Source organism: Vombatus ursinus, unplaced genomic scaffold, assembly GCF_900497805.2.
Source record: "Vombatus ursinus unplaced genomic scaffold, bare-nosed wombat genome assembly UNPS02014778.1, whole genome shotgun sequence".
NCBI classification, from domain to species: domain Eukaryota; kingdom Metazoa; phylum Chordata; class Mammalia; order Diprotodontia; family Vombatidae; genus Vombatus; species Vombatus ursinus.
In genome coordinates, this window is record NW_020954556.1 from 37,725,880 (window position 1) to 37,753,474 (window position 27,595).

Sequence of the window (27,595 nt, forward strand, 5' to 3'; positions counted from 1 at the left end):
TCGCGGTTAAGTGACTTGCCTAGGGTCACACAGCTAGTAAGTGTGAAGTGTCTGAGGTCAGATTTGATCTCAGGTCTTCTTGACTCCAAAGCAGAAGCTCTACCCACTGTACCACCTAGCTGCCCCTATGGTAACTATTCTAAGCTTGAGTCTACTCTCCCCAGAAACAAGAGGGAGAATTGATTAAATTAGATTAGATAAAGCATTTATTAAATACTTACAATTTGTCAGGCACTGTGCTAAGTGCTGGGAATATAAATATAAGCGAAAATAGAGTCCTAGCCCTTAAGGAGCTTGCATTCCGATGGAAGAAAACAACACACAAAAAGAAGTTGAAAAGGGGAGGAGGAAGGTACCCAGAAGGGACAAAGTAAAAAAAATCACCCAGACAGTCAGGAATCGAGCTGGGTTGGAGGCAAACATTGGTGGTGTGGGGAATTTCTCAAATGGAAGTTCCAAGGAGGAACTCACCAACCAGATGAAGAGTCTGCAGAGGGGCAGGAGCATGAGAAGCTACTGGGGTGGAGATGGAAAAGCAGTCAGGAGATTCACAAGCTGTATCAGTTAAGAGATGAATATGCATGCAAAACAGGAAAATGATGAATGTTGGAGAGGATGTGGTAAAATTGGAACACTAATGCATTGCTGGTGGAGTTGTGAAATGATCCAACCATTTTGGAGAGCAGTTTGGAACTATGCCCTAAGGGCTATAAAAATGTGCATACCCTTTGACCTAACAATAGCACTTATAGGGCTGTATCCCAAAGAGATCACACAAATGGGAAAAATATGTACAAAAACATTTATAGCAGCTCTTTCTGTGGTGACAAAGAATTAGAAATTGAGGCGATGCCCATCAATTGAGGAATGGTTGAACAAGTTGAACAATGGTTGAATGTGGTGTATGAATGTAATGAATACTATTGTACTATAAGAAATGATGAGCAAGCAGACTTCAGAAAAACCTGGAAAGACTTGTATGGACTGATGCTGAGGGAAGCGAGCAGAACCAGGAGAACATGGTACACAGTAACAGCCACACTGTGCGATGACTAACTTTGATAGACTTAGCTCTTTCAGCAATGCAAGGATCTAAGACATCTCCAGAAGTCTCATGATGGAAAATGCTACCCACATCCAGAAAAAGAACTGTGGAGTTTGAATGCAGATCGAAGCATGCTATTTGCTCTTTTTTTTTTCTTCTGTTTTGTTTTGTTTCCTCTTTCTTGTGGTTCCTCCTTTTGGTTCTAATTCTTTCTTACAACCTGCCTAATGTGAAAATATATTTAATAGGAATGTATATGTAGAGCCTATGTCAGATTTCACACCGTCTTGGGGAGGGAGGCAGGGAAGGAGAGGGAGAAAAATTTAAAACTTAAAAGCTTATAGAAGTGATTGTTGAAAACTAAAATTAATTAATTAATAAAAAGAGAGATGAACATGGCTGTATAGAGGGAAAAGTGTACCTATGAGTTTGGGGCAGGGGATGGGGGGAATGTTGCTATACTTCTGTCCTTGCTATATTTTCTCAGTAAATATCCTTTTGTAAAAGCTACTTGATATTAATTGGTTAATTTGGGGGGGGGAGATATTAACTGGTTGATCAATATTTGGGAGAACACATCAAATGGGATCCTATGAGACCCCAAAGACCAAGTTCATGCATATCTGAATGCTGATTGGCTACTTGTAAAGACAACAGTTCTCCAGGAGGGGAAAGAGAGGGAGTAAGTAGCAAGAGGAAGGAGGCAGTAATTTTTATATATATATATATATATATATATATATGTATACACATATATATATATATGACTTTTAAACCAAGAGGACAACACAATATTTTTCAAAATTGTATATAGTGCATATGCATGAACAAAGCAAGCATTGCACATGTTTAGAAAATGCTTAATTACAAAAATATTTATTCTTTAAAGTTCCTTTAGATTTTCTATTTCTAACCCAATCCCAACTCCTCAGGATTACTCCTAGAATCTTAAGCAAGGTAAAATGGTCAACTGCCTTCTTGGGACCCAACTTATCAGTACCAGTGGGGAATGGGGAAGTAACCCCAGAATGTATGCTACATTGTTGTTAAATGAAAAATTAGGAGTACAATTACAATAGCTCAGAGCCCTCAGTTGGGAAAATTCCTAACATTTAAGCAGAGAATTAGCACTGAGCCCTAATTTAAATGCATGCTTATCTATAACTAACCCCTAGAAGCTTTATGATTAAAGGAAAAATTCAGGTTTCCAGAAACACTGGGGTAAAGAAACATGCAAATTGTTATCATGTCTGTTAATAGACAGACAACAGCAGAGGAAATAAGCAGGATAGCACACCTCTTCTTGGAACTTCCCTAAGGACTTGAAGAGGCCAGCATAACTGGTGCTTCAATAGCAGTCTTTCGCTATGAAAAATGCCTATAGGGACTGACAGCTCTCCTATAGCTTTCCTTCCTCTATCACCTCTTAGTTCATGTTTTTTTCTCTTTTTAACTATTACTCCTGGAACATTTATCTTTTCTGACTCAGTTCTTGAGGTCCCTCTTCTCACACCAATGGTATCTCATTAGTAACTCTTTCATAAGGGTGTGACTTAATTCTACCTTTGGCATCAAAGTTGAAGACAGTCTGAAATTGCTCTCAAGGCTGAGAGGATGGATACTTGTCCCTGTGAGCTATAAATCACATGATGCCATTTAGTTCCAAATTCCTATTATCTTATCTCAACTATATTCAAAATCTTCTTAAATACTAAATGTGATAATATTTGTAAAGCACTTAACATAGTACCTAGCATGCAGTAGGCCCTATGTAAATGCTTATTCCTTTCTCCTTCCCCTTCCTGGAGAAGGGCCATGCCTTATCTTCTCATTTCCCAGAGAATCTATTACATGACCTTACACATAGCTCAAGAAAGTTTTGCTGAATGAATGTTGAAAGCTAACTAAATGCAAAACTACATTATCTATAGTAGTTATGAAAAAGATTTTTAGTTTTAGTAGGCTTCAATCTCAAAATGAATCAGCAGTGTGATGTAGCAGCTAAAAAAGTCAACGTGCTCTTGGGCTGTATTAATAGGGGCACACCCTCCAGGAACAGGACAGTGATAGTTCCATTATAATCAGCCCTCATGTCTCACCTGGAATACTGTGGTAAATTCTGGACACTACAGCTTAAGAAGGACACTGACAAGGAAAAGTATCTTAAGGACAGCAACCAGGAGGGTGAAAGGCCTTGAGTTCATGACACATTAGGATCCACTGAAGGAAATGGGCCTATTTACCTTGGAGAAAAGAAGATTCAAGGAAGCTCAGCACTATCTTTGAGGGCCTGTCATTGGAGGAAGGATTAGAGTCCAGGGGTGGGGACCTGCGGCCTTGAGGCCACATGTGGCCCTCTAGGTCCTCAAGTGCCATCCTTCAACTGAATGCAAACTTCACAGATATGGATTCAGTTGAAGGACAGCACTTGAGGACCTGGCCTTGAGGCTGCAGTTTCCTCACCTCTAGATTAGACTTTTTGGGCAAGAGGGCAGAACTAGGAGAAATGAGTAGAAATTTTCAAGTCGGGGCAGCTAGGTGGCGTTAGAGTCAGAAGGACCCGAGTTCAAATGTGACCTGACATTTACCAGCTGTGGGACTCTGGGCAAATCACTTAAGCCCGATTGCTTCAAAAAAACAAACAAAAAAAAGTTTTAAAGAAGTCGAGTGAGGCTTGAAATCAGGAAATACTTTTCAAAAATTAATGCTGCCCCAAAGCAGAAGAGGTGGCCTCAAGAGGTGGTGAGTTTCCACTTCTTAGCAGCCTTCGGGCAGAGGCCGTACAATGACTTGTCAGATTTGTTATAGGGGAGACTCCTTTGGTTTATGGATTAGGCTAGATGGCTGCTTAGGTCCCTTCAAACTCTGATTCTGGGGTTCAGTGTTAATGGTCATTGACATTGATGCAGCGCTTTAAAGTCTGAGAAAGTTTTACATAGATTATTTTCTTTTTGAGTTTCATGACCACACTGAAAGTTAAGTAATACTGGTATTATCATCTCCATTTTTTTTTTAGATGTCTCCTCACTGCCCACTGAACAAAATATAAACCTCTTAGCCAATATTCAAGGTCTCCCAAATCTGGTTCCATTATATGTTTCCAATCTTATTTATGTCAGAGAATCACAATTTTAAAGATGGAAGAGCCCTCAGAGGTCATTCGATTCTACCCCTTCAATTTACAGTTGAGGAAACTAAGACACAGAATGGTTAAGTGACCTGCCTATGAGCAAACAGTTATTAAATGTCAGAGGTGGAATTCAAATCCAAGTCTAACTATCATTCCATAATGATAACTAACTATTCCATAATAGACTATTATGTGTGTGCATGTATATATGCATACATATAGGCAATTACACGTACATATGTACACACATACATGCTTGTATGGGTTTGTGTATATATGTATACCTGTGTGTGTCTATGAATCTATATTTCTATTTCTATATCTACGTAGATATATTAGGTAGAACGACAGATAGATGTTTACATAAAATGACAGAATGAAATGCACAGACAAAATATATTGAAGGTATTGAGCAAAGTACTTCATGTATGTGGACTGGAACAACCTAGTAGGGAGGCTTTATTAACAGGTTCAAACTGAGTTGGGAATGGGAGGATGAGTAAGTGGTGGAGAGGAGGAAGATGAAGAGGATGGACATCAATTAACTTTTGTGAATATCATTGCCTCATGAAAAATTTCAGAGCTACTCAATAAGAAATGATACAGAGAAGGAACTTCAAGCTGCTAGTAATGAGTCTCTTGGGGCCTTTCTTTCCATTTTAAGCCAGTCAGACACAGTCTTATGACTAAAAAGGCAGTTTGACACACAGGCTCAAGAAATCTAAGGGGCCTGCAGATATTTCCACAAGTATGACAAAAGTCACACCAGCTTTACTCTAGCCATATTTATGTGGCCATTTTCTTCATCTATAATTCATCTTTAAATCCACACACCTAGAACAAAGATAGAGCTCATCAACCCTCAACTTCCCATAGATGCCTCATGAAAAAATCCTTTTCTGCTGTTTAAAGCCCTACCTCTCACCCTATATAAATCTAACTTATTATGGGCCCTTCAGAACAGATATGTACTAAGGAGATTAAGATTGAAGGCCATGGCCTGGGGCAAAAGGACAGAAATCTTGAGATGTTATTTAAGTTTAAAACTGCACTAAGACTCTTGGGACATTTATAATAACATCTTTTTCACACTGATTATGTAAGCAATGATTAGTTGATCTTACATAAATCAATTAGACTGTCAGTTCCTTGCAGGCAAAAACTTTCATTCATTTCATTTCCCTGCTTGAAAACATGCAAAGATGTCCAATTTCAGTTTCTGAGAATGTTCTCTTTCAAGTATATTCAGAGTTCAATCTCTTCACACAATTGCCTTAGATATTTGACTGAACTGACTAATTAGGAGAGGGAAAGGATACTATTTTTTTTTTAAAGCCCAGATTCATCAGCATTAAGCTGCAAGCCATTTATCCAATGTTCAAGGCAGGGCCTAAAGGGAAAAACAACAACAACAAAAATCCTGCCACCGTTTTTAGATACTCATTAGAATTTAAATGTTCACATGGTTAAAATAGCCATTTAGTGACTCCTTAAAATATATGTAGAGGTTTAACTGGCATATGACAAAATCTTTAGATCTGCTTCCGCGGCTTCTTAGAACTTTCATTTTGACTCTAGGAAAAATGTAAAAAAATCCAGATACATAAATGAAATCACTGCACTAATTTATTAAATATTGTTTTAGAATACTGATCTAAATGGTCATCTTCAAAAGTGTGTGTGCACATGTTTAAATACATATTTCTTATTTTCGTTTGCTTTAGAACTTTGTTCAACAACTTCAATATATTTTGTCTGTGCATTTCGTTCTGGCATTTCACGTAAACATCTATCTTTTTACCTAATCTATCTACATAGAGATAGAATATTTATTTTCATATGCATAGTTTTACAGTAGTAGAAACTGAGGCCCAGAGAAGTTAATCAGATTGCCAGCAGTCAGGCAGATAAACAGTAGGGCCAGTATTTGAATCCAGATGCTCCAGCTCCAAAGCTCTACTACTTACATTCATATTATAAATATTACAATTAGAAAATTAGATCATGAAGAGACTTCAGAAACCACCCGGGCCTAGTTCAATCCGTTTATTTTAAGGCCCAGAAAAGTAAAGTGGGATACCTAAGCAAACAGGTTGGTAGTGGCGGAGTTGGACCAGAGCCTAGGTCTGTCTCTGACAGCACATCGTTCTAAGTATTCCTAGGTAGTTTTCTCTTGGCAGTATAAGCTCTCTTAACTTCCCCATAACATTATAAGCTCCTCAATGTCAGGCATCATGTCTACAATTGCTTTTGCCACTCCCTATAGCCTAGAAGAGTATTCCAGCACAAAATGAGAGCTCATAAATGATGATAACCAACAACTCCCAGAGTCATCTTTTGTTTTAAATTATAGTGATTTTTGCTATGCCAGTTTCTCCACTAGCATTCTCCCTCCTAAAACTTCTCTCTTCTGGGGAAAATAAATATTCTACCTAGAATTTTGAACATAAAATGAGCTGTTCAGCTATGAATGCAAGTTCCCTTAAGACAATCAACTTGAATGAATAAAATATTTTCTAAAAATGTTTTTAAAACTCTGTGGACCATTTCACACATGTCCTTTTCAGCCAAACACCAGAGGATTTTGAGTAAGAAGATCCCTTAAATATTATCTAGTCCCACCCTCTCATTGACAAACTTAGGGAAATGAAGCTCAGAGAAATTAAATGACTTAGCCAGGGTAAGACTAGTAATAAGAAACAAAGTTAGAATTTGAACCCAGGAAATAGAATCATAGGATTTCAAAGCTGGGAAGGACCTTGGATATTATCCAGTCAGACTACATCCAGTCCCATAAAATAGTAAGTACAGATCCTCGATATGAACCTTGACACCTAGTATTTTTTCCACTGAACTGTGTTAACCTCTGGAACAAAAACAGTTCACATTCGTAAAAAGACATCATTTACATGGGCAACTTTTGCTCTTGACATGTCTTTAGAGATTAAAGTTTTATATACTTTTCTTTCCAAATGAAGTTCTAAAAAGCAAATAGCTCAGTGCATTCTAAGCTGCTTTCCCCGACACAGTATGTCCCACACAACTGTGGCATTTTGTTCAGAGGTCAGGAATGTGGCCATGCTACCACGGGGTGCGGGAAATCATTTACAGAACGCATAAAAATGACTTAGCAGCATACTGCCTCAAGGTTGAATGAACATAATCTCTCTGCTACTCAAACACACTCAACTTCAGTGTTTCTCCCCCTTCCCATTTCCCCCCAACCCTGCATTAGTTTTAGTTAGAAAAAGATCTCTATAACGCTGTGGGTCATATTTTTACTTGGTATTTAGTCCTTAGCATTCAAGAACAGTATGTATCAGATGAAATTTTTCCCCACTTTGAGGAAATTCCACTGTTTAATATCCTAATGGGAAATTATGAAACAGAGTATGCTGACCTTGAACTCCTCACCCCACTGCCCCGCCCTCCCTCCTGTCCCCCACTTCGAATCTTAAGACTTATGTTTCTGGCTACTTGAGTGAGTTGGCAGAGATAGGAATCAAAGTGATTACTTTTCAAGCTCAAAAGTTTCTAAGCAGCTAATAGTGTCTAACTGTGCATTTATGACCACAAAAATGGTCTTTCACAATTGATCTAAGGCTAATTTCTGACTTTAAAAATATTGGGGTTTTTTCCACACAATTACAGAGAAGCCATCTTCTCTTTGAGTCACCAAAATCCCACTAGACTAAAAACAATTTCTAAATAATAATAATAAAGGAGCCAGGGAAACAGAGGGAAAAAAAAAATCAGTGAAAATGAGACAAAAAAAATCAATAGAAACCAATTTTGCTGCTATATTGTAGAAGGCCTTGTTACACAAGTATACAAGATAGCAAGGAATGTTCATTTCTGCTGATCTAACTAGAGATTTTACTCTTTAACTCTTGTCCTGGAAACTGAGGGACTACCCATAACAGATATTTTACTTCTGGACTGAAAAAGGAAGTAACCATTCTTTTCTTCCACAGAAAACAGTCCTAGTGTCCAGGGAACATTTTCAGCTTTTCAACATAATGATTATAGTAATTTTTTTCTTCTTTTGAGGGGGGAAGAGGAAGTTCAATCTTTTATTTCATTGGCATAGAGAGCTCCCAATAAGGAAACAGCCTTTGCCAATTCAGACTGCCAGCCATTTTGTAATTTAGAATTCTAGAGTTAGCTGTGACACTGAGATGTTAAATGACCTACCCAAAGTCACACAGCAAGCTTGTGCTAGAGACTGAACTGGAGCTCAGATCTGACCTTCAGGCCAGCCCCTTTATCCACTACACCATTGGCCATTTACACAGTTTTTAAGAAACTGGCAAAGTACTTTACATACATTCTCATTTGAGTGTCACAACCATTAGAATGTGAACTCCTTTAGAGGAGGGAAATGTCTTATATCCCCAGTTTAGCACAGTTTTTCACATATAGTAAGCACTTAACAAATGCTTCATGCATTCATTCCACAAGTCTGGGGGCACACAGAGCTGTACTACAGGTACTGTTATCCCTATTTCCTTATATTCCTACAACTAATATCAAGAGTGGGAATTGAAACCAGATCTTCCTGACCTGAAGTCCAGGGTTCTATCTTCCCTGCCAAACTGAATAGCCCAGTCTCTAAGCTGATTCTTTAGATGACTTATAATATATGAAATTATTTCTTATGTAGAACTTATTCAGGCTAGAGGGAAGGACTCTCTATTTCTTCCCTAATCTCTAATCCCAAATAATCCTTATTTTTCTTCTTAAAAATCCTGAACCAAACAACTTAAGACCTTATATGGACCTGCTCTTAGTCATTTCTCATATTCAGCACAAGTCCACAGGACTCAAAGAACAGTCCCAGAGAACAGTCAGGCAAAATTATCAACTATGTTGAAGAGATTTAGAAACTTTGGATTATTGTGTGTCTTCTCTTTAATTCACTGGCAGTATTTTCAAAATATCATGGAATCAAAAGCCTTCATCTTTTCGTCGTATAATTACAATTCCTTGTGTAATAATCTTCTGAATGTACTCTTGGGATTCCATCACCTTTCTACTGAAAAATATTTAATGCCTACTAACTTAAGTATTCACTCCTTAACCTAGCATTCAAAGCCTTCTGAGATGTGGTCCAATTGACTTTTTTAGCTTTACTTCATGGTATTCCATATTTTAGTTAAACTGGAATATATGTTCCACAATTTCTCTCTCCTCTTTGTGCATACTTTCTCTCATGACTGGAAAGGACCTCTCGCATCCCTATCTCCAACTTGTCAAATCCCTTAATTCAAGATCTGACTCTAATGCCACCTTTCCCATGAAAATCCTCCTCCACTGAAAGCTCTATCTCTTTTCTTAAATTTCTCATAATACTTAGTCTAGCCCTGTCTTTTGCTCTTATCATAGTCTGCCTTGTGCCATACACATTTTATCCTCCCTATTAGATGGTAAGATGAAGTGGAAGATCTTCTCCTTTTTTCTTCATTTCATTTCCAGTTCCTGGAATAATGCTTTTGCACATAGTAAGTGCTTAGTAAACATATGCTGGGATGAAATGAATTTCTGTTAGACTGGAGAATACAGTATTACACCTTCTAAAGACACTGGCCATTCAAGATCTTGGAATCATCTCATTTTCACCATGAACTCAGCAAGAGTTGCAGTTGTCAACACTATTATTAAGTTACACATTAAGAAAATATATTAGGTTTCTAGAGGCAGCTAAGGAATCTCTGGGATTTGAGGAGAGATTATGGACATTTCTTTAAAGGTAGAGGGTTGGACTACTAAGACCCTCTTTCTGCCCTACAGATTAGTAAAATTATATTTTAAAAAGGAAATGACAAATGGGATCTTGCTTTGGCCAATGGAGATTAACAAGTTCAAGAAAATGGTGGATAGGGCGTCATTAACTAGGTTTGTCAGAATGATTTAACAAAAATTTCAAAAAGGTATAAAGGTCTCAGAGTCCTTCAATGGACAGATCCAGGATCATAATTCACCACTGAGGCCTCATGATTAAGGGAGCAGTCACAAAATGTAGTGCCAGGTTTTTGATTAATGGGTTACTCTTTGATGGTACATAAATGGACAAGGAAAGTCCATTCATTCACTACCATTAAAACCCAACATTCTCAAGGTTAAGTTCCAATATAACATGCTGAGATCTGTACAAAATATAGGAAGGATGTTTTCATTGTTAACAATAAACTTACCTGTTTAAACCAAGACTACAACATACACATTACAGTTAAGGATTCCATGAGAAAACCAAAAATCCTTCTCTTTTTATACCAAAAATACGTGATAACATTCTTATTTCATTTTGACTTCTCAAAGTGAAAAAAAAGCTTAAATACAAACACCATCAATTCCAAGATAAGTTCTAACTTGGTTTACATTTAATTTTACATTTACAAACACTGGTTTACATTTAATTTTGTGTTCAATGAACACAAAGTATAATATTAACTTAAAATCTTCAAATAATTATGAGAATTTTGTACAAAGAATTTACTTGAATAATAATAGCTAGTGTTTATATTGCACTTCCTGATGATCAAAGTACTTTAATGTATTATTTTATATAAGCTAAACTTATAAGAAGATTTATGACATATTATAATATAATTCATAATATATATAAATAAGATAGGAAAATAACATGAATTCTTATAATAAAATCATAAGAATAAATATATAATTTTGGGTTAAAGGGGATATCTTTACAGTTGCCAAGTATTATATATCATATAAAATGCCCGGGTGGTAGCTATATTTATGGGCAACAGCTACTTTGAACTCTTCTTCATAATATCTTCTGATGGAGGCAGTCAGAATTACTCACATTATACATATATACATGTGAGTATGTATCCTTCACTGATGACCAACTCATCAATGCTTCCTTGAAGCATGGAGGTGTCCTTGGGTTCTCAAAGGCCAAGTGAACAGAACACAGGGTCTAAAAGACCCTACACCAAGCTGGAAGGGTTTCAAGCATAGGATGAGCAAAGAAAAAAACAAAACAAAACAAAAACAAAGCTTATCCCCAGGAGAAGCTTTTCACCAAGTGATGAATTTCCATATAAGCTATCTAAAGCACTCAGGAATTGCGGTCTTTGTTGACAGAAACCAATGAAACATGGATTCTTGAAATATTACATATATTCCCATGCACTTATACATACAGGTGAGAATTAACTTTTCCAACCTCAGCAGTAGTGATAACACATATTCAATCACATCGGTTTTGGTTTTTGTCAGTTAAGAGGTTACAAGTGATCATTAAAGCTTCCCCAAAACAGAATATGTGTTTAGTGAGGTTTTAAGTTCCCTCTTAGTCAAAGTGCTTAAGAAAAATCAGAACATGCACCCGTCTGAAAAACCATAAAGATCACTGCACTGGGTAGAAGGCTGTCCCAACCGACCTCCAATTCCCTTCTTATGCTAAAGTTTTGTGATTATAGGCATTGCTATGCGTTACCTGCTAGCGCCTTGATGCGAGAGCGCTCAAACAGCCTTGCTGAGCTGTTCTCGTTGTCCCAGTCGTCCACGTCCCAGCGGTTGTTGACGTCGCTGTACTGTTGTTGGATTTCAATGTTGTCATAGTCTGTGGCTACTGTGGTTGTCATGATGAACCTTCTCAACCGCCCTTAGGCATCAGCTTCTTCTTCCAGAGGTCTGTGAGGAAAACAACGTATATTTAGCTTTTCATGGAGAAAAGAAGAATTGTATTCGTCACAATGAAACCTTTCAGATAGACCTTCCACATTTAACAGGCAAAGAAATGGAAGCCTTCAGAGGTTAAATGGTTTGCCCAAAGACAGCTAGTTAATAGCGGAGTTGAGACATCCAGTTCACCATTCTTTTACCACACTATCCTTTCTAATATCAAAGCCAGTCATTTGTTTTGAGTAAGGCTACCTTCCTCAATCCATTAGTACTCATCTGTAAACGGCATTATAATATGTTGGATTTCCCACACACCTCGAATTTCATAACAGAGATCCAGGCTGAATCAAAATTCTCATTGAGGTAATGGTTATCAAAGAATGGGGTCTTGGGATAAAATAATGGAACAATACCAAATGTTGGTGAATATTCTAAATGAGTAGCTTTCACAGGTACTACATATGTTGTTCAACATGATCACAAGAAGAAAGAGATAGGGACTGGCCCTGTGATTACATTGGTCTAAGGACCTCCCGTGAAGAAGCGTCCTCTATTAATGCAGGTCACTATCTTCTGTACAATTTGTAGTTTTAGAGATCCATCTAGGGCACTTGCCTAGGGTCACAAGAGAAGGGAAGGGAACTTGCAGTTATTAAGCACTGTGCTAAGTGCTTACGATTACTATTTCATTTGATCCTCACAACAACCCTGAGAGATAAGGGCTAATTACAGCACCCACCTCCCAGTGTTGTGAGGACAAAATGAAAATATTTGTAAAGCACTTTGAAAACCTTAAAGCATTATATGAATGATAGCTATTTGTCTCCTACAAACAAGAAAATAAATCAAAAAGCAACAAGCCATGCATGTGAAAAAGATCCAGCTTTCTTATTTCTTACCAAAAATAAAACAATGCAAATTGTTTCATATTTAGACATGTCACAACATATTTGGTGTCCGCCACAGCCAGGCTTCCTCAGTAAAGCAATTATATGTTTAAAAAGAAGATTTGTACCTAAATTTATTATGTATAATTGGTGACAAGCACACCCAGCTTCTTTCTGTTCAAGAGACATGTGGCTCCTTGTCTTTTTGTGTTTAAAGGTTACTCTCCCACGCATCCTCCAGGCACATTGCTGACACTAACACGGTTCTTCACAACAGCCCTAGTGAAGGACATCACGAGGTCTAGCCTCCCTCCTTACAAATGTGTCAGAGAAGCTTAATGCCAGGATTCCAGTCTTTTCTCAGCTTATTGGCAGGGGAGAGTCAGAGCCCTAGAATGTAGATGTGCAGACAGAATCAATTTTAAATGAAATCCAACTTTCTAGTTTTATTGATAAGCTAATTTTAAACCAAGTCAGTATTTTCAGAGGTCAAAGGAATAGTAGAGATGTCTTATTTCAACGCCCCTCACTTCATGCACCAGGAACCTGAAACCTAGAAAGGTGAAAAGACATGTAAAGCCACACTGATAGTTAGCGACAGGGCCTCAGTTCTAGCTTTCCTGACTCCCTCCTGAGTCCAGTACATGCATCAATTTGTATGTACCAATTGAACTCAAGGATATTCAGTCTCCATGACGGCACATTTCCCAATGGTCAAGATCAAACGAAGGAGACTGCAAACCCACATATCCTAAAAGAAATATTTAAACTCAGAGCTAATAGCAAACTTGTTTGGACAAAGATGGGCAACCCTGCCAAACCCAACTTGAAATGAAAGTAACAGAAAAACTACTGCCGTGATTTGTTTCAGCTATTTGGTGCCACCTGGTGATAGAGGAAAACAGCCCATGCTACACCCTCAGCAAGTGCTCCTTAACCAACCTGCTGTCCTAACACCTCTCTGCAGTGGCTGGGCTGTCCCAAAAGGTTGGCTAAGCCACATTAAGGCGTTTTTCCACCTGAGTTTCTGTTTTCACTCTTGGCCAAAATAACTCACATAATCACTGGCCACTGTCTTTTCTGTATGATACTAAACCTTTCTGTTAGTCTAAAAGAATCACACGGAAAACTTTCAGATTGACTTTCTTCCTCTCCAAAATGGCTCGGCATGATTGCTGCCATCAAAGTGTAGGTGATTGGCAATCTCAGATAATACAGTTTCTAGGTATGTAGGAGTCAAAGTATCTGATGGTAGACTAGGCAGCTTATGGAGTAGGGAACTTTGGAAAAAAACGTGGTGTAGTAGGAAGCTCACTGAATGAAGAACTGGAAGATGAAGGTTTGTTCTATTTTTGTTTCTTCAGCTGGTTCTAGTTCAGCGGCCTGGACAAATGACTTCAGTTTTTTTAAGTCCTAGTCTCCTTATCTATAAGGTGAGAGCATTATACTAGGTGACCACTAAGGGTCTACAGCTCAAAAATTCTATTCTATGAATATCGCACCTGCTTCTGGGCTCCAGGCACGTGTCAGTATCCTAACTGGCTTTCTATAGGGCTTTAGAGTTAGCAAGGTACTTTCCATACACTGTCTCATAGGTTCTATAAGAGCTGTTTAACACTTAACAGAGGATAGATAGCCTTTTCCCCTGAAGGGCCTATTTAATTTGTAACCAGTTATAAAGACGGACAGACAGGCTTGTTTTTTCTAAGTGAATTATCCCAAATAAACATGTCAGAAATTTGCTTTAATGGTCTGAAGGTTAATCTGCACTTTCCACATGGTGGTGAGAAATAAGATAGATTGGTAAGAGAAGGTTAAAAACTCATTGCCTAGTGATTTCGGAATTAAAGAAATCTATATGCTGTGGCAAAAGGTAGTCCCTGTATTTCAAGAATTTGTAGTCTAGAAAAGACAGGAGACAAATGACTAAAATACAAATGAATTGATTCTGTGCCTAGGAAAGATCAGCATTCAAAAAGGAAAGAATACGATTCGATTCAATAACTATTTGTTCATCTACATGGGTGGGAGTATCAAGGTAGACATCCTAGATGAAGCGGTGCTTCATTCAGCTGGACTTGGAAAGAAAAGAAATTCAACAAACAGATGGGAGGGGGAGTCTTTTAAAAATGGAAGACAGAATAAACGATGACATTGGAAGAGGACTGGAAGGACATCAAAGGGTACCATTTAGCTGGAAAATAGATTGAGCGAAGGGGAGGGAGTAGTGTGGTACAATGGGGAAGAAATGACTCTGGAGTCAGAGGAACTAGGATCAAATTCCATCTCTGAGCTTGCTGCTTGGGTAACGTTGGGGCCTGAGTTTCCTGATGTGTGAAGTGAAGGGGTTGAACTAAATAACTTCTGAGATCTCTTCCATCTCTACAACGATAACCTTACAACATAAGGAAGTCCAGAAAGATGGGCTGGGGCCAGACTCGGGGGACCCTGAATGTTGGTGAAGGAGTTTGTATTTTATTCAATAGCTAATGGGGAGCCACTGAAAGGTGTGAGTAGGCAAGGTTAGTGATATGATCAGAACTGTGTATTAGGGCAGTGGTGTAAAGACTGAGGGAGTAGAAAATATTATAATGGTCCAGATTAGAGGTAATGAGGGCCTAAAATAGGGTGGTGGTAATGAGAACAGACAGAGGAGACGGATACAAGACATTTCAAATGCATAATGGACAGAACTAAGCAACTTGTAGATGAAGGAGATATCTGAAGCAACTGAAGCACATCTTTGGGTCCTTTGTTGCATAGTTAAGGCCCAGTACACTGAGGTGTAACCCAGTACAGAAATTCCTATGTTCTTTTTTCCAGTGCTTTGTGGAGTCTGTTTCACCTCAATTTAATCGTCATTATAGCCCTTCCTTTCCCATCCATCTATATCATACTATGCACACAGGGTAATGCAAACTGCAAAAGGCTCAGAAGCCCATTTTTATCATTCCTGCTCAATCACATTTTCTTTGAATGTGCGTTTTCCAAGAGGAACAAAGAACTATGAAAAAGTGGTATCGTTTCCTGCTTCAACAAGCCAGCACTAATTTTATTTCTTCAAACAGATGGACCAAGATAGAGGGAGACGACATAATTTTAATCTTAGCCTAACAAGGCAGAAAGACTTCTGCAACTGGGGCCAAGAGTGTGACTAAGTCATAACATTAGGAAATCGACCAGTATTTTGACTGACTGTTGAGTTATTTTTCAGTCATGTCTGATTCTTTGTGACGCCATTTGGGGTTTTCTTGGCAAAGATACTGGAGTGGTTTGCTATTTTCTTCTCCAACTCATTTTACAGATGAGGAACTGAGGCAAAGAAGGTTAAGTGACTTGCCCAGGGTCATACAGTTAGTAAGTGTCTGAGGCCAGGTTCGAACTCAGGAAGAGAAGTCTTCCCGACTCCAGGCCTGGCACTCTATTCACTGTACTGCCTAGCTGCCCTGACTGGTATTTTACCATTCATTTAAAAAAATTATTCTGTTCTGTCTTCTCCAGCTACCATGTCACTCTCAGTCTAAAATCACTAACTCCACTTCACACTGACACATTTTGAAAACAGCACATAAATCAAAAGTTTCATCTTTAGTCCATATGTGACACAGCAAAGGTAAATATAAAAATGCAATCTTAAGAAAAACAGATTTAGAACTAAAAGGGACCTCTGAGGTGATCTAATCTTCCTCTCTAGTTTTACAGGTAAGGAAACTGAGGCCTAGAAAAATTAAACGAGCTGCTCACAATCATACAATTAGTAAATTAACTGAATCGAGATTTGAAGACAGGTTTTCTTATTCCATATCCATGGCTCTTTCTACTACTAAAACCAAGCTTTTTGTCTTCCCTTTCCATTCCCCAAATTACCTGATCTACAGTTCTATGCTATTTTCATCAAGCCATCTCTTTTGTCTATATCTCAGTCTTTTACTGGATGACTAACATAATGCATCACTTCTGAAAAAGCATAGCCAAGGTAGAGCCATGAAAACAGGCAAGAGGATCAAGCAATATTGGGACAAGAGTAATAGCAGGTGCCACCCTAATCATAGCTATTTACAGCCTGTGTCAGAGAACGCGCTCTGCTAGGTGCCCTAAGGAGCTAAAAAAGACATGTTTTTCTGTTTCCAGGGAGCTTATATTCTTACCAGAGGAAACCGTACGGGTACAGACTTACATCTTGTATGCTATTCTTCAAAAAGCTTTTTAAAATCTAGTTTTTCTGTGTGTGTGTGTGTGTTTTAAATTTAGTTTAGTAATGTTGTTTAAATGCCTTATTTTGGCTAAGCTAGAGACAGGGAAGGATTCAGATAGAGAATGGCAAGGGAAAGAGCAAACCAAATGGAGTATAAAAATTGGTCAGTCTTTCCTTCTCCTGAATATGAGATTTTTTTTTTTTAAATAAAAAAGACACTTCTTGACTGTATGCTCATAGATTCAGAGCTAGAAGGGAGGCTCATTTAGCCTAACCCCCTCATTTTAAAGATGAGGAAACTGAGGTCCAGGAAAGTCAGGTGACTTGCCTGGATATTCAGTTCCCTTCAAAAGCTGATAAGAGATTAAGATGAAGGTGACCAACTTCTGTTGGTCCTTTTTGAGGAGGGAAACCATATGCCAACAATTACTTTCACAGAATTCACAGTCCCAAATGTTCTGCTAACACTTAAAATCCTACCATTCTAACTCATAAAAGGTACAGAATTTGTAACCACAGAATGTGCTTAAGAAGGGTACCATGACCTGCATGTGACTAGGGACTACAGTCCTGCTATTGTTCAAGTTCATTTGATTTAAATAGACTAAAATTCTGATCCTTCTCATTGTGAAGTTTCAGTATACAAAGCACCAAAATTTATCTGCAAAGACCTTGTCCAAGTGCACCGTGGCTTTAAGAAAAGTTAACAAAAATCCAAATTTTCACAATCCACTTTATAAAAGGATTGCTCACTTTTAAAAAAAAAAAAGGATTACTTTGAACAATTAAGCCTTTCTGTTTTACTAAGAAGAGGATTCCATTTACATTCAACATTTAGAACACAGCTGCTATATAAAGGTACAGCTGTATAGACAGTTCATAGGATAATAGATTATGAGAGCTGGAAGGTGCCCTGGAGATCATCCTTTCCTCCAACCTCCTCATTATAAAAATAAGTAGACTTGGGCATAGAGACAATAACTTGCCCAAGTCACACAATTATAGATGTGACAACAGTTTGGAACTTTCATCATCAACCCCGAATCTTGAGAATACTTTCTATATAAAATATAGAGAGCTGGGTGATTCTTAAACCTCCAATGTGTATTGATACTGTGATACAATCTTTTATTACACACCCAAAGTTCTTATAACACATGGGCATATAGTCATCTCCTAAGGCTAATTACTGAGAGGACAGCAACCTCTCACCTCCCCAGGGACAAAGCTTACCAAGCCCCACTGGGCTCCAGCTAGCTCAAAAGAGGCAGGCTCATCTCCATGAAGTAAAAGAAGACTTGGGAGAAGTTGTTGACCTTAGGCTTGGATTGGTACATAAATAACCCATTTCTTCAAGCTGAAGAATTAGAACACAGAATGGTGATGGTGAAAGAGAACTGGTTTTCAAGTTAGAAAACTTAGGTTGGAGTCCCTGGCTCTGATATTTTTAACTGTGTGACTTTGGGTAGGTCACTTCATCCCTCTAGGTCTCAGTATTGTCATCTGTAAATAGAGTTTGGGAGGGAGGAATTTGGACTGTATTTCTCTGGTCCTTTTCATTTCTGATATTTCTTGATTCTGAGTGACTCTCATACCCATGTAAATTTTTGTTCATCTTACCTTGGGCCTTGCAGGCAAATATTTTACAGTGAGCTCCTCTCCATGTATCTATTGAACAAAAAATTGGAAGCTTCCTTTAGGGTGTGGGTGGCAAAAGCTACGAAAGGTTTTGTTGTTTTTTGTTCTTAGTTATGTGGTTACATTCAAAGACTAAAATAGCCCAATACTATAAACTTTCTTTCTTAAACATCCTTATATGACATTTCTGCTCCAACAATAAAAGAAACTGTTAGAAGCTTTACTCTTAACTTTATAAACAACAAATACTCCAGGAACAAGTATTTTGTGTGTTTTCTTGTTTTACTTTGTTTTTCTTTAATAGAACAAATTAAAATCAGTCTCTACCTCATCCTAAACAGAAAAAGTAACTTTTACTGAAAAGGAAACAAATTTCAAAAAGGCAAGCAGTATGAAAAACAATGAAAACTATTGGTTGTCTAAATATTATTTCATATTACTCCTATATACATATTCTCCTGCTCCCCATTCCAGGTCAAAAGTGAGCTGCTTATTCTTCCCCTACAAAGGTCATTCCTTCTCATACTCCCATACCTTTGTAAAGGGGTCCCTCTGGTTTGGACTACACTCCCTCCCATTCCTACTTTATAGAATTGTTAGTATCCTTCAAAGCTCAGCTTAGGTATGCTCTACAAAAGGTCTTCCCTTAACCTCTAGCCTTTCACCATCCAGTTATTAGCACTCTTGAAATTACTCTGCATGTACTTTGTATCTGTATGAATTTATGTTGTACCCGCTTAATAGAATATAAGCTCCCTAAAGGTAGGGACTCTGTATGTGTGTGTGTCTGTGTGTCTGTGTGTCTATGTGTCTGTCTATCTGTCTCTGTGCTTTGCCACTACCCAGCACAGTACCTTAAACACATATGTAGTGGGCTCTTAATGGCTGATGAAATTCATTGAATTGCATGACGTAGAGTTTTGAAATAACATTCTTTTTTACACTTATCTTGGCAAACACATGTCCAATATAGCACATGCTGATTTATAGCATGCATGATCTAGAATAAATTTCTATACTAAAGGAAAAAAATATCTGTTGGGGAAATAAAAACAGGGCAATTAAATTCAGCAACCATTTACGAAGTACTCACTGTGTGCAAGGCAATTAGCTATGACTCCATGCCACTTTACAGTTTCAGTTACTTATAGAAATCATGGGGACAGCTGGGTGACACAGTCGATAGAGTGCTGAGCCTGGAGTCAGGAAAACTCATCTTCATGAGTTCAAATCTGCCTTCAGACACTTACTAGCTTACATACTAGACACTGTATGACCCTGGGCAAGTCACTTAATCCTCTTTGCTTCAGTTCCTCATCTGTAAAACGACCTGGAGAAGGCAATGGCAAACCACTCCAGCATATGCCAAGAAAACCCCAAATGGGGTCACAAAGAGTCAGATGCGACTGAACAATAAATGGAGATCATGAATAAGTGTAGATCATAGAATTACACTGTTATAAATTGAGGCAAACAGAGGAATAAACTCTCTTGACAAACCTCATACTGCCAAGTGACACACATTCATGCATCAGTGGAATTTACCCGAGAAAAGGTACGTTGTTTTGCCTTTTCCCCCACTGAAGTACCACATATCTTATAGTTTAGATTATTGTCATTTTAACTTCTCTGGGCTTCTGTTTATTCACCTAAAATGAAGGGATTTTACTAGACCTACTACGGTTCTTTTTACTTCTACCATCTCAAGATTCTATACTCTAAAATGCATTTTTAAAATAATATAAAGCAACAACAAAAAAGCCAATCTGTATGCCTCTACATCTCTAAACTTTAGGTGTGAATTTAAATGCTGTGCCCTGCAGTCTGTGAAGGTTAAGTCTATAGGGAAAAAAAAAGTCAGCAAGTTGATTGTTTAATTTATAAATCTTATCACCACCTAATTGGCTAGAACTAAATGCTTAAATACCATTCACCATTAAATGCATGGCTGTCTTCACAGTTAAAAAGCAATCTCTGGATTTCACCTCCATTTATAAAGAAGACCAACTTTAATGCAATAAACTAACTCAAGACAGGCCTAGCATTGTTAAAGGTCTTCAGTGGCCCACATGGGAGTCTATCACTCACTTATGATCACTGGGGACCCAACCATCGTTCCCGGACTGTTCTCTATTACATGAAATTTCAGTTCTGTCAGTGTTGCTGCCAAAATGTCAATCTTGGGCTATGTTTAGTGTTTCATTGCCTCATTCTTTGTGAAATTGCAAAAGACAGTTTCATGTGCCCTACTAGGGAAGCACAGTAATGCTGTACTTTAAATGTAGAAATTGAATGAAATTGGCCGATACCCATAGACTAAAACTAGTCTCTTAAACATGTCCAGGAGAAGAATTCTTTGTTTCCGCATCTGTCCATAGAGGATTAATGTCACCTAATCTGCCTATTTCAAAAGTTGGTTATGAGGATTTAAAGAAAAAAAGGGATTTCATAGCATTTGAAAAAATATAATTCAGTATAGAAATATATAAAACTATGACATGAAGATAAAATTTTTTAAAACTATAAAATAAAGTGTTCTATTGATAGAGAATTTAGGGATGGGATGGGTTTGGGGAGAAAGTGAATTTTTACAGCAGAATAAATGGCAAGCAGCTTTTTATCCAGACCAATTTTAGCAAAGGAGGAATGCCTCTAAGAAATTCATTTTCAACTCCCTGTTAAATAAATATGGGGTCATATTTATATAGGCATAAAGAGAACCTTTACCATAATTTTCTCATAATCACATCTGGCTTTGCTTCATAATGTTTGTATTTATTTTGAATGTGAAATATTTACTTTTAAATAATTCATTTCCCCTTATAAATGTGCTAATCTCTAGGCTGTCTCATATTACTCAAAGTATTACCCAGAAATCTAAATCTGGAGACATAACCTGCCTCTGAATGGCAATTCAAACTATTTCCATTGCTTGAGTTAACACTTAAGGGACAAACTATAACAACACTAGACGTGGGTTGATATTTACCAAAATCAATCCAAAATCTGAACCTTTTCAAAGCAATAGGAAGCAGGACTTGAGGGACTTGTCAAGGAAGAGTCGTTACCTTTCAAGAACAATCACCTCATCTCCACAGGTTTAGAAGCTCATACTCTTGTGACTTGTTAAAACCTCATCATCTTGAAAAGTAAAAACATTCAATTTTGCATAAAAGTTGAGTGATATCAGTCATGACCATCATCAAAAGCCTGGTACCAAGGCAGTCTCAGAAGAGTCAGATAAAAATTATTCATGGTTTTTAAAACTTCACTGACATTTTATATTAAGGAAGAGAAAAGTGTTCCTTACTGGAAAGTCCATATCTGTGTGATGGTAAAAAGAAAATATAAGAATTATAATAATGATATGATACATTTATATAGGCCCTTTTCCCAAAGTCAAACCCTACCCTAAACAACTCTTCACAAGATAAGCAATATGTATGTGGTCTTTCACATGAAAGAAAATGAAGATGCTGCTTTCCCATAGTCAGTAATACTAGATATACCCTGATTTGTTTTTTCCTGGAATGGGGACTCATTATTTGCATTGAGATAGCCACAAATCTTCTTTGTGACTAATAGCACGTACATATAAAAAACAGCTTGTTGGTGGGATGAGTTTTGTGTGGGATGTATTTGTGTGTTTGTGTTTGTGTGTGTGTGTGTGTGTGAAGATAAATGGCTCATGCTGGAATCAATCTTTGATTTAATTAGCACTATGCTTTATGTAACTTACTAAGCTACTGTAATTGCTCTGATATTCAGATTGGAGAAAACCTCTTTTTATAAAGACTCTACCCTCCCCTCACCACACCCCCATTCTACCCAGCTAATTTTATAGAAGAAAGTAAGTACACAGAGTGATTGGGAATTTTGAGGCCATTTTGTAGAAGACCTGAGATTAGAATTTGCCTGACTTCCTCTCAACTTCAACAGGAAAACAGTTGATTTCCACTCTTGCTATTAAGCAGTCAGGCTCTCAATCAGGTTTCACAGCAAAGGAAATGAGCATCTTTTTTTTTGTTGTTCTTGATGTTGTTTCAGCATATTATTTTTAAAACAAATTTGAAAAACTCATACTTGTGCAATAGAATCAATTCAACTTGAAATTTTAAATTATTTTTGGAGGGATTTTTTAAAAGTTCCTCATATAAAAAAAAGAGTGCATATTCCCATAATTGAGTATTTATAAAGTTTTCTTGATTGAGTACAAGATGAAAGACATCTATCCTTCTACTTAAAATGTGCTAATATACCAACATTCTCTTTTCCAAAATACCTACAAGACAACAACAATATGGGATTTGTTTTCCTTACCCCCCAAAATCTTTCAAAGCATTAAACTGCTTCCTGTGTGAAAGTCCACTGCAATGATGACAAAGAATGAGCTGGAGAGTATGGAAAATTAATGCAGTTCCAAAGAACCAATCTCTTTCATGGTTGTAGTCAGGAGTGAAAATCAGAGGCTTACCATCTAGTTCTTGAATTCAGAGTAGAATACGAATCAAATCAAAGTTGTCCTTTGTGCCACTAAAAATCAAAGGCCAAACCAGATGAACACGTAATTAAGGAAGGTTTTCTAATCACATTAACTCCAAAGTATAGGGAAGTAGCTGTTCATGATCAGTCATCGTTCAGTTACATGTGATCTTAGGGAATATGGATAACATATGTAAATTCCCCCTACATATATGTTTATTTATAAACCACAAATTACAAATATGGTATAAATTATAAATATCTATTTATAAATGTAGGCAGCTTTGAATCATGAAGACTCATCTTCATGAGTTCAAATTTGGCCTCTGACATTTACTAGCTATGTGACCCATAAGCAAGTCACTTAATCCTCTTTGCCTCAGTTCCTCATCTGTAAAATGAGCTAAAGAAGGAAATGGCAAACCACTCCAGGATTTTTGCCAAGAAAATCCCAAACAACTGAACAACTTATAAATATACTATTATGTACATGGAATGGGATATTGAACTTCTGAGCCCTATTGTCATAAGCATTCTCAGAATACTTGGCTGACGCCAGTAGATTATAACTCTATCCTCAGGACTTGGCACAAGGGCTGGCACATAGTAGGTGCTTAATAAATTATTGAATGAGTGAATGTGATTCCTACATGGATTTTGAAAACTGTAAAGGCATTCTGTAACTGGTACTACTCCACTAACTATAAGGTGAAGAGAAGCTTCTTTGCTTGCCTAAGGAGCAGGAATTGGGTTCTATTCAGAAGGCACTAGTCAGCAAGGGCCTATTCCCTTGTCGGTCTTTTTCCTGCTTGGCATGCTCAAGTGAGGTGATAAGGACTAAGTTGTTAATGGGGAGAAAAACCTTGGACTTCTATCTCCCCACCAAGGCCATCACTTTGTGACCCATGAGCACATACATAGCTCTACTGCTGTTGCTTCTATCTGTGTTATGTCTATTCTTCTTCCTTTTTGGAAAAGGAGAATGGAGATGGCTATCATGTTATGAGATTTGAAAGGTCAAGGAAATGAACCATAAGGAGGTCCAGGACAAAAGTCTATGCTGGGTTTTGTGGCCAACCAGTCCAACAAGTCCTTGAGGACCAACCTTTGGGGCCTAGTTCAAGTAGAAATGCTGTTCGGAAGTGAACATGGTAGAGGAAATGCAGTGTAAAAACTGTGTTGTCAGGGCCGATTTTTCTCCTGAAATTGAGATGGTATAGAGGAGAGTGTTCCCTCCCCTCCGATGTTTGGGGGGAAAGGAAGGTGTTTGTATTTATTTCCTTGCTATACCTTAGAAATAAACACCCCCTTTGTAAAAGCTAATTGATGCTAAGTGGTTAAGTGAACCTGAGACATTAATTACTGGAGGATAATAGTTTATGTGTATATGTGGGGAACATGTCAGAAGGGTTCAAATCAATAACATTAAAGACATCTCAACCCCTCATGGGTATCCCTAGTACTCTGAGGGGCGATCCTCACTCTAGAGCAGTGAGTTCCATATATTGTTATTTATGTTGTGAACTTACATAAAACATACAATTATTTTTAAAGCATGAAATTAAGATGAAGTAATACTTCATCCTACAGTCAATAGGGAGCCACTGGAACTTGCTGAATAGGAAAAGGACATGGTGAGATACATGCTTTAGGAAAATCACTTTGGCAACTGTGTGGAGGATAGATTGGAGAATGGAAAGACTTGAGACAGAGAGACCAATTAGCAAGCTATTGTATGCAAGAGGTGATAAGGATTTGACTCTTTGCTGTTCAACAAAAAAGATATTCCATCTCTTCACCGAGTATTTTCATTGACTGATTCCTATGCCTAGAATGTTCTCTCTTCCCATCTCTGCCTCCTGGCTTTCCTGACATTTTTAAAGTCCCAGTTAAAATCTTTCCTTCTGTAGGAAGCCTTTCTAAATCCCCCTTGATTCGAGCATCTTCTCTTAGTTATTTCCAATTTATCCTGGATAGATCTTGTTTGTACATAGTTATTTACAAGTAGTGTTCCACGTAAGCTCCCTGAGAGCAGAGCCTTCCTTGGAATCTCCAGCACTTTGCACAGTGCCTAACACAAAATATACAATTAATAAAAGTTTACTGACTGGCCATATGGTGTAAGGGAGAATGAGGACCCTAAATAACCTGCCTATCTGGCAGGATGTCAGTGTCTGCTACAGGAAGAGGGAAGATCATGAAAGAAGAAGGTTGGAAGAAAAAGATAATGTAGTACATCTGCAATACATATATATTGCAAATCATCCATATCTATTCATATTGTTTGAATCCCTCTATCCTGCTCAAAAGGGCTCTTACTCACTTGCCCCTACTCCAGAGCTATAGCCTGTCCTTTGAAGGGCCCTACCAAAGTCAAAGGTGAACTTTGGGAGAGGTGGTGGGTATGTTTGGGTGAGGATGGAGGCAGAATGTTCCCAATGGCACCTTCCAAGCTGTCACTATGGATATTGGGGTAGTACTTGGATTATAACTATATGAGGGCTGGATTCCTGGTTCAGAAGGAAGGAAATTGGGAACTTGTATAGTGAAAAGAGGGATGGAGTATGGGAAGTGTTGAGAGATAACAGTAGGAATGGTTGTTACAAACACTTGGTAGGATGTAACCCATCTTTTTGCTTTCTTATTGGTTGATCAGGTATCCTCTTGGATCAGATGACAGCCTCTTGTAGTTAAACCATCATTCCTACCTTGTATAAGCCCTAGTGCTAGGTACTGAGGATATAAAGATAAATCAGGCACAATCCTTGCTCTCAAAGAGCTTAAAATGTAATTGGAGAAGGAAGGATGGGAAGGAGAACCAGATATGTTCAGAAATAAACAGAATACAAGACATAACAGAATGTGGGAAGTAAATGTCCAAACCGACAGAGTGCTATGGAAAATCAAAATGGGAAAAGATCATTTTCTTTGCAAAGGAAAGTTTTTGAGAGTGGAGATACAGGTCATGGAAGATTTTATAGAAAAGTGTATCAGGTGAAGTGGCTAGAGCACTGGCCCTGGAGTCAGGAGGACCTGAGTTCAAATCTGGCCTCAGACACATAACAGTCACTAAATGTGTGACTCTGCGCAAGTCACTTAACCCCAATTGCCTCACATACACACACAAAAAAAGAAAAGTGGTATCTAAGTTGGACCTTTAAAGAAGGGATGGAAATCAACAAATATGGATTGAGGAGGAAGATAAGGGAGAAGAGTCCATTTCAGATGTGGAGAAGTCAATTCCAGTAAAGGCATAGAGATGAAAACTAGCAGGACAAGAAAAAAGTCTGGTTGAGTACACCAATTTGGCTGAAATAAAAATGATAGGAAGGGGAGCAGCCACGATATAGCTAGAAAAGAGAGCTTAGAGTTAGATTGTAGAGAGTCCTAAATGCCAGTATAAGAACGGAAAGTCACTGAAAGTTTTCTAATAGAGGGGGGAGAAACACTAAGGGATTTGGAAGACCAGTGAACTAAAGCCAACTCTCAAATTATCAAGAATTAACTGTATTTTATATTTTACCAGACTTGGTATTTTTTAAAAAGCCAAAACTTTAATTCATTAATCCATAACATCTAACTAAATGCACATTGCAAAGTCAAGAGGCACATGGATAGCAGCTCTGTAAGAATTACAGAGGCTAATTCCCATGGCACTAAATGCTTAACAACAAATAGACCAAAACTGGCTGTAATCTTTAGCTGAACAATCGTACTCCCAAATGTTAATTAACAGATTAAGGTCAACCTGGAGGAAAATCTCTAATGGCATGCAGGTAGGTTTTTTCCAGGACCTTGTTCCTGATTAACATTCTTATCAAAATTACTTGAAGACATAGAAGGCATGTATATCAAGATTGGAAATGACACAAAACTAGGAGGGATAGCAAATACATGGAATGAGAGGTTTAGACAAGCTAGAACACTGAGATAAAACTAAAATATATAAAATCCAACAGGTGTAAATTTTGGGACCTATAATTAGATTTTTAAAAGTAAATCAATGCACAAATGATAGGCGACAGCTTTAACAACGATGTGTGAGAAAAAACAGACAGAATTTTAGCTGATTTTAAGTTCAATAAAAGTATGAGACAGATACTAAAGGCTGCATTAGTAAAAGTATTAGTATCTAGGACAAGGGAGATAACAGGTCTGCTTAACTCTACACTAGTCAAACCACAACTGGAGTTTAACATTTAGTTCTGGGGTCATTTTAAGAAAATCATTGACAAACTAGAAAGCAAAAGATGGCATCCGGGGCAGTGAAGGTCTCATAACCACTATATCAAATCAGGAACAGTTGTTTATCCTATGCAGCAGATGATGTAGGAGGTATACCAAGGCAACAAGGTAAAGGGACTGTGCTACAGGGACACAAAGAAAGGCAAAAAACCCATTATCCCCAATGAGGTCATAATCTATTTGGGGAAGGGAGCCTGGGGGTAACACAACATACAGGCAACTATGTTCAAACAAGAGCTATACATTGGAGATAATCTCAGAGACAAGACACTAATACTAATGAATACTGGGAAAGACATCTTACAGAAACCATATCAAAT

At 37.8% G+C, this 27,595-nt stretch overlaps 1 protein-coding gene across 3 annotated transcripts in view; it reads right to left on the reverse strand.

Annotated features, from left to right (window-relative positions):
• Positions 1–27,595, reverse strand: part of SPTBN1 (spectrin beta, non-erythrocytic 1) — a 270,149-nt gene that overhangs the window by 189,491 nt on the left and 53,063 nt on the right. For all 3 annotated transcript variants that reach the window (XM_027865230.1, XM_027865232.1, XM_027865235.1), the window contains exon 2: positions 11,641–11,837. In XM_027865230.1, coding sequence (XP_027721031.1) covers positions 11,641–11,788 — 148 coding nt within the window. In that variant the 5' untranslated portion in view covers positions 11,789–11,837. The remainder of the gene's footprint in view (positions 1–11,640; positions 11,838–27,595) is intronic.